Below are 8,284 nucleotides of genomic sequence, written 5' to 3' on the forward strand. Positions count from 1 at the left end.
TTTCTGCAGGTGACCTCCTTATCTTCTCAGACGATAGACAATGTTTCCTTAGTCATGGAGGCTTGTAGTCAGTGAGTGCACAGGCAAACTCTAGCGCAAATGGGATTGCGCAGCGTAGAGAAAATGACCAATCTTCTTATATGCGAGCGAAGCGAGCAAAGGTTGGCAACGCACTTTCCTCGTTTCGGTTCAAAAAGTATTTTTCATGTCAAAGTAAAATATCGCCACCATCAAAGGTACACTCCTATTTCCTCACTGGGTTGTGCTCTAATATTTCTTACCCCATGTTTAGTAATTACTCACGTGAAATATGTTTTATTTAACATTTTAAGCGATACTCGAAGTATTCAGATCGTTCTCCGCCTCCATTACCCCTGATAGCTTCCGGTTCAACGGAGTGATGGAACAAGACTAAGCAGAAATTAAAAAGAAATACCATATTGCCTAATTTTTTCACGAACCTATTGGAGTTTATTTGTCTTAACTGTCGTCGTTATTGTTATTTTTTTTGTAACATTCATTCTACAATAAAAAAAAAACACTTCTGGCGTAGTGGGAGTATGAAGCATGGGAGGTAACTTCTTATGTATTCCTCACGGAATAATAACCTGTTCCTTCACTGCGTTGAACCGGCAGCTGGCAAGGGTAATGGAGGCGAAGAACGGTCTGATCTACAACGAGTTTCAATTAAAATGATGAATAAAACATAATTAACGTGAGTAATTATTAAACATGGGGTTGGAAATCTGAGAGCACAACCCAGTGAGGAAATAGGAGTGTATCTTTGATGGTGGCGATATTTTACTTTGACATGAAAAATATTTTTGAACCGAAACGAAGGAAGTGCGTTGCCATCCTTTGCCCGCATACAAGAAGACTGGTCATTTTCTCTACGCTACGCAACCCCATTTGCGCTACAGTGCGGCCTGTGGTGAGTGTCACTTACAGCAGTGGTACCTTCTTTGGACACAAGTACTATCCCGGAGGTGTGTGACTTTGCAGATGGTGGAGTGATCGAGTTTTGTCAATATTTTCACCGCGGATGTGTCTAATGCACCGTAACCATGATGGGCATCGTATTCCGGTCTTCAGCGTGATGAGTACTATATAGCAGAAAATGGCCAATGACATATTTATTGATTTCTGGAGAATTGTTTAAGGATAGCAGTCAGTCAGCTGGAAAATGATTGGAGCGTGGTTTCTTTGAAACTGGTTTGTTACACCGAACCAACATTGTAGCCTTTTCACCATTTTCGTCTTGACGTCCTAAAATGGCGCGAGGAGAGGGTAACTTCAAAATAGGCCGTGAAGAATTCCTCCTGAAAACGGCAGCCTGACCTGTCTTTGTACAACAAACTTGAATGCACACGCTTCAGGATAGATAAACTAGTCTACAGCATGGGCTGTTTTATGTTTTATCATGGTGCATAAGCGTCCAACGAGGTCCGGAATCAGGTTGACCTCTGATAACACTGAGCATGTGACAAAGTCGACCGGATGCAAGTCTAGGCAAAAGATAAGTGTCTGTGTCCTTCCCACCATTTCGCCATTCTCCTTCGTCTGGTTCAACATGCTCTGTCTGGTGCTCCTTGCTGTCCTTCCGGCAGGTGAGTGAGTGAGTGAGAGAGGTGAGAGAGTGTTCGAGTGTTTGAATGAGTGTGCTCGCGAGTGAGTGAGCGGGCGAGTGAGTGTGAATGAGTGAGTGAGCGCTTGTGAGGGTGAGTGGGTGTGTGAGCGAGCGAGCGAGCGAGCGTGTGTTCGAGTGTGTGGGTGAGCGAGTAAGAGAGTGAGTGAGTGAAACTAAGGAGTAATGATAATAACACACCTTAAGCAAATGCTGACAACCATCTATATGCTGATGTGCTTCAAGAAAATTTCGAAATACCTTTCTGTTGGGGGACATCCGTGTTATACCTATTAAATAGTAATAATATGTTGAAATGATATACCAGGATACCGTAACTTTGTCTACCGTTGAAAGAAGAATCTCGTTTTTTTTGTTCCTGCATTACGTGATATACTGCCCTCATATCTGCCTGCGTCCAGCGACCCACAATATAAACTCACTTGCAAAAGAAACGTCCCCAAAATATTTTTTGTGTCATTTTCTATTCTATGACCATGAACATAAATCAGTATCAGGAACAGATCACCTGAACACTGAATTCGATGACACAAACAGTGCATGGATAGCACGTGCTCGGCGAGAAAAATGACTTTCATCAGTAAACTTTCCCGTATGTACAGAAAAGTACCCGTATGATTCTGGGGTATAAAACAGCCTTAGAAATGTTCATGGGCATTGGCTTCATCAGTTTGAAACAAAGAACATGCCGCGGTTAACGTCAGAGCAGAGAGAGAGGGCAATTGGGATGCTGCAATTTGGCGCTACTCACGACCACGTCGCCAGAATCATGAACTGCTCCAAGAAAACAATCAAGAGACTGTTGCCACGATACAGGCAGACAGGCAGGACAGCAGGCCGACCTAGAAGCGGTAGACCAAGGGTGAACACCCCCAACGAAGACAGGAATTTACGGGTGCCTCACCTGAGGAACAGATTCCTCACCGTGACCTCATCTGCTGCCCACGGCCTGAACCACCCAATCAGCAGATGGACAGTGATCAGACGACTGCGTCGACATGGCATTCGACCCTATCGGCTGTTCAGAGGGATGACGTTAACGGATCAAATTCGACGTCGCAGACTGGCTTGGGCGAGGACCGTTCGTCAATGGCAGCAACGACATTGGAGCCGTGTGCTCTTCACCGACGAGAGCAGGTTCCAGCTCAACAAAGCAGACGGTTGTGTACGTGTATACAGGCGGCAGGGTGAGAGAACGCCACGTTTTTGCGTCACCACGGAGGTGGAGCCTTATGGCGGCGGAAGTTGTATGGTATGGGGCGGCATCTGTTGGGACAGGAAGACGGATCTGGTTATCATTCGTGGTAACCTGACAGCACGCCGGTATATTGATGAGGTTCTACAGCCCGTCGTTGTTCCATGGCTCCACCGGAACCCAAGAACCGTGTTCCAGTATGACAACGCCACACCCCACACTGCTGTCATTACAAGGAACTTCCTCAACACCAACAATGTGCATCTTCTGCCTTGGCCAGCGAGATCACTGGATATGTCCCCGATCGAACACCTGTGGGACCACCTCGGGCGCCGTATCCGTCAACGTCAGCAGCCTCCAGTGACAGTACAGGATTTGGGTCGTGCTTTGCAGGACGAATTGCGACAGATCCCTATTCACGTGATCAGGCGACTTACCAACTCTATGTGACGTCGTGTTGTGTCACTTGTTGCAGCAAGAGGGGGACACACCCGATATTAGGACGTTTTAGTGATCGAGTAATGCGATTCATGTTGTGGCAGCTGATCGAATACAGGACAATAGAAGTGTTTACAAGTGTTTTGTTCTTTTTTATTTATGAGTTGAAAACACAAGAGGACGTTTCTTTTGCACGTGAGTTTACATGGACATATACTTATATATTCCTACTAACGATTGTCATGCCGAGATTATTTTCGAAAACATCATTATAAATAATAGTTAACCGGCCATCTTGTATGGTGCATGAGTACGTGGTAAAGATTCCAGCCTGTTAAACGTCTCGTGATATTCAATGCTACGTAATTCTTTTGGGGGGTTATTCGATTCTTTATTTTTATTTTGAAAGTTCAACATGTTAGTTTTTAGTTTGAAATTTATAACATAATGATCTTGGAGAAAATCTTGTGTTCAAATTTCAAAACTATTGCCCTGACATTTGACCTTAGCATCCTCAAATGTTCAAGATCAAGTATGAAATAACGAATGACCTAAAAGACTTCCACACGATATACAATTTCATTTTATGTAGAGTGACTTCATGATTGTTGCAGCGTTTGCGGTAGACTGCGTCCACGAGGGTGATGGAGTTCACGAGAAGGGATGTCGTGCTTTTATCACTTGTAAGAATGGACTTGCCACGATTACGGAATGTCAAGGCAGCTATGTCTTCGATGAAAAAACAGGGACATGCGCCGAGTAAAGTATATTTTTTACTGATGACATGTTTTATTGTTGTTTGATGTCCAGTCTGGGGATACTTTCCACCACGCCCTTGGTTACCCGCTCTCGACGGTTATTCGAGAAGTTCTTTGTCTAACATAGCATAGTTCAGATGTTGGGATTAAAAGACATGTAAATACATATGGCATGGAGATGCTTAAGCGTTGTTCTCCCAATCTGGGTGCCAAATAGCCCCTGGCCCGCTAGCTCGTGGCTATTAAAAATCTAGTTGGACCGGCAAATCTCCACAGTTTATGGCCCGACTGGCTAGAGAATATTTAAGGGCGTCATTTTGTAAAAGTAACACTCTACCCGTCTTGTTACATGTAAGTTATAGTACACTTTTAAATCAAGCAAGATTATGGTCTGATAAAAAAATTATAATGATCATCATTAGCAGTTTAATGATGACTTATTTGAACATAATCATTTTCCAGGCATGTGTTTTTTATTAAATATTTCTTGTGTTTGAGGGTATTTCACCCTTTGGTAATCCTCCTCTTGGTTTACACATTCAGGCTAGCGAATTATTCTGTGGGCTAGTAACTTTCTGGCATAGCTAGCCCTATTGGCTAGCAAAATTTGGAAACTATTTCGCACACTGCTCCCAGTCAAACCTAAACTTACAATTCTTCATGTCCAGAAGTATTCTGTCTGCGCTAATTGGACTGAATGAATGAGTTTAGTTTCATGCCGCACTCAGCAATATTCCAGCTGTATTGTGGCGGCCTGTAAGTAATCGACTCTGAACCAGACAATCCAGTGATCAACAACATCGATCTGCGCAACTAGGAACCGATGACATGTGTCAGCCAGGTCAGCGAACTGACCACCCGATCCCGTTAGTCGCCTCTCAAGGCAAGCATAGTAGCCTTTTGTGGCAAGCATGGTTTGCTAAAGACCTATTCTACTCCGGATCTTCACGGATCCGCTAATTAGAGAAGCTCGTGGCTATAGATAGAAAATAAATCAAATTTATTTCGAAATATCCTGACAGTCATTCCTTTGAATGTACCATATATACCAGAGAATGATCGTCCTTCCTGCCCTTTGGAAGTCTTCTTTTAAGACAGACAGTAGTTTTCTAGGTAAGGAGACAAGTGGTACCTTATTTAAAAAAACCCTTTGCAGTAAGCTATTATCCTGATCTGGGGCATTCTCTTCCCACAGAGGTTGCTTGTCATATCTTCCTACGGACCTCTGTTCTAATACGACTCTTTCATGGTGCGAGTGTTCAAGATTCGTGATCGGTTGCCATCTGATTTAGTTGTGCCGTCAGCGACGTTCTTTCAAAAGTAATCATTCGTAAGACCTCGGTAATTTCCTTATGCATCGGGAAAACTAGAACCTCTTCCCGAACACGAGGCGCAAATGCTTCTTCCAGACAGAGCACACCCATGAAATGGCGATTCAATGGCGTCTCCATCGCCCTCATAGACAACAGACAAGCTAACTATTAAACTTGTGTGTCACATCAACACAAGTTGCCAACAGCTTAGGTTAGTCAAGTTGGATGTATCACGCGTTCTGATTGGATAGAAAGAAGGGAGATACTTCGAGTTGCGATTATTTGCCGCTAGAGGATTTTATGAGAACCAGCAAAATATGGCCGTATTAGGACAGAGGTTCGTAGGAAGATATGAAAAGTAACATCTGTGGAAAGAGAATGAGTCTGAGATTCAGCATTTGTTTATTAAGGTTTTAGCAGTTCAAATATTTCTTTTAAAATACGTCAGTGAGTGAGTTTAGTTTTACGCCACACACAGCAATATTCCAGCTATATGGCGACCAAGTCAACGTGTCTGACCACCCGACCTCGTTAGTTGCCTCTTACGACAAGCATAGTCGCCTTTTATGGCAAGCATGGGTTCCTGAAGGACTATTCTACCCCGGGACCTTTCACAGGTCCTTTCAAAATAAGAGAGGGTAAGTATAGTTTACGCCGCTTTTGCAACATTCCAGCAATATCACGACAGGGGACAACAGAAATGGGCATCACACACTGTGCCAATGTGGAATCGAACACGGGTCTTTTGTGCGACGAGCAATCGCTTTAACAACTAGCCCCCAATCCCCAATGAGCTATTAAAACCCTTCTGATTTTGCTCAGTGGAAAATCCATCCCCTTACTACAAGGCTACCCCCACCGCCCCTCCAAAATACTGAAGAACTGGGAAAATTTTATCGTAGTATTTCAAATATATGCTTTGTGTTGACTATTGACCTACTTAATGCCAGTACAAATCATGTATGCTCCCTGTATCTATCGCTTTGTTGTTTCGTTATACTTTCGTGCATATGGTAATATATTTATATCACCAGTCTGGCTGTTTTGAGAGTTTGGTGATTCTGATGGTCTCAGAATAGGAGGTGGCGGCGGACTGTATACCAAATGTCTGTCTAAGAAACCTTAGGCACTAGCAGTGTAGCGAATAATACTGGGCGTAAGTGTACTTAGACTGAGTCTCTATTTGTGTATTTCTTGTCGTTGCACTCTCTCTGAAAAAAAAGAAATCTTGTCTTGTTTGAAAACATGAGTTTTTCCTGTCTCCAGTCCCAATACGCTGACGAATCTTTGCTCACAAAGCAAGGACTGTTCTACCCTAAAAGACGGGAAGTACCCTGATATGGGAAGTACCCAAAAGTGCAGCACGTACTACACCTGCAACGGCGGGACCTTCTTTGGCCACAACTACTGTCCCGGAGGTAAGTGACGCCGTGGGTGGCGTTAACGTTAAATATCAGGTTGTCACATCATTCTGACCTATACGAAAGGGGAGAAGGTAAAGATAAGGATAAGGAAGAGACAAGCGAAGTCAAGCATAAGGATGGGACAAAATGTAAGGAAGGAAAAAGGTAAACTTAGGGCAAGGATGGGACAAGGTGAAATAAGAATGTGTGGGTAAGAGAAACCACACCTACTCCGGTTTAGAAGAGACTGTGACCCCGGTGATGAGGGATGTCCCGACCCTCAGGGTCATTACAGTCTCTGGTAAACCCGAGTAGGAGTGGTTTTTCCAACTTATAAATCGTTCCTGTGTAAAATAGCTTTTAACATAATATATAACGATTGCTATCACTAGGCCCCGGTGCCATATTATAGATCTCAATGTGGTGCACGTTATAGATTTTCACGAAAAGCTCGTACATTCCACGTATTGCACGTGCGTTGCCCGCAATACCCGTCTTGTGCTGAACGCATGGTTCATACTGACGAACAATCTCACCCTTCGCAGCGATCCTTCGCTGCCTATTGAATAAAACCGTCAAGCTAGACAGCTAACGGTTGCAGGTTCGAAGCCAGGTCTCGCCACAGTACGTTGAAGTTTGCAATAATGTGATATTTTACGTTCAGTGATAATTCAAAACCGTGTTTAAGAAATTATCAAATTCACATCCCTGTCATTCACATGTGATACGCGTATGATATATGAGCCAGGTCGATAAGGTGGGGTGTTTCCAAAACCCCTAATAGCCCATTAGTCGCCTCTTAAGACAAACATTCGTTACCGAAGACCGATATTCTAACCCGTACCTTCACGGGTCGGGTATGATGAAACTAAGGGGAAATTTAAGACATTTTGAGTTGGTTTCTAGTCGTTTCGAGACGGATGCCATTTCAGACATTAGCCAGGGAAGTTTCCCATGGCCACAGCAACACTATTTAGTCAAAGCAAAACATGCTTCACATGATTCACAGGTGTACAAATGTAAAGTAAATCCTGGATTATGTTGAAATCCTCAGCATTTACCTCCCTTGTTTATGTGCAGGAACTGTCTTCAATCAGGCGCTGCAGTCATGTGATTGGCCGAACGACACCCCACCTCCATGCGGAACTAAAGGGCTGGGGAGTACTGCAGCTAGCGGTTAGACGACTAACCGTTCCATGATCACGATTATGCCATTAAAGCATTATTTTTAGCTGTCAACATCTCGCTATAGTTGGTGTTCCGAGAGGAGAGGCGAGGCGATAAAGATAAGGGCTATTGTCGGTCTTATAGTGTTTGACAAATTAGATACCATGCTGATACCACACACAGTAAACTTAGTCGTTGTTTCATCTCCTAAATGTCAAATATATATAGGAAACACTTTTCTCGGTGAAAAAACGAAGACAAGCAAATGCGTGCATTATATAGGACATGGACCAGACAATCCAGTGATCTACATCATGTACATCGATCGATTTACGTAACTGGCATACAATGATATGTGTCAACCA

The 8,284-nt window shown here is 43.6% G+C and overlaps 1 protein-coding gene across 1 annotated transcript; it reads left to right on the top strand.

Annotated features, from left to right (window-relative positions):
• Positions 1-52: 52 nt before the first annotated feature.
• LOC137294212 (peritrophin-48-like) lies at positions 53-7,991 on the top strand. The gene is made up of 4 exons (XM_067825211.1): positions 53-1,607; positions 3,893-4,037; positions 6,616-6,767; positions 7,833-7,991. The coding sequence occupies exons 1-4, from the start codon at positions 1,421-1,423 to the stop codon at positions 7,931-7,933; spliced, it is 585 nt and encodes a 194-aa protein (XP_067681312.1). The 5' UTR covers positions 53-1,420; the 3' UTR covers positions 7,934-7,991.
• The last annotated feature ends 293 nt before the right edge of the window (positions 7,992-8,284 follow it).

This window comes from Haliotis asinina, chromosome 1 (genome assembly GCF_037392515.1).
Source record: "Haliotis asinina isolate JCU_RB_2024 chromosome 1, JCU_Hal_asi_v2, whole genome shotgun sequence".
NCBI lineage: Eukaryota > Metazoa > Mollusca > Gastropoda > Lepetellida > Haliotidae > Haliotis > Haliotis asinina.

Coding starts and splice junctions, on each gene's coding strand:
- LOC137294212 (XM_067825211.1), top strand. CDS start 1,421: ATGGTGCATAAGCGTCCAACGAGGTCCGGAATCAGGTTGACCTCTGAT. Junction 1,608..3,892: donor CCTTGCTGTCCTTCCGGCAG/GTGAGTGAGTGA, acceptor TGATTGTTGCAG/CGTTTGCGGTAGACTGCGTC. Junction 6,768..7,832: donor CCACAACTACTGTCCCGGAG/GTAAGTGACGCC, acceptor GTTTATGTGCAG/GAACTGTCTTCAATCAGGCG.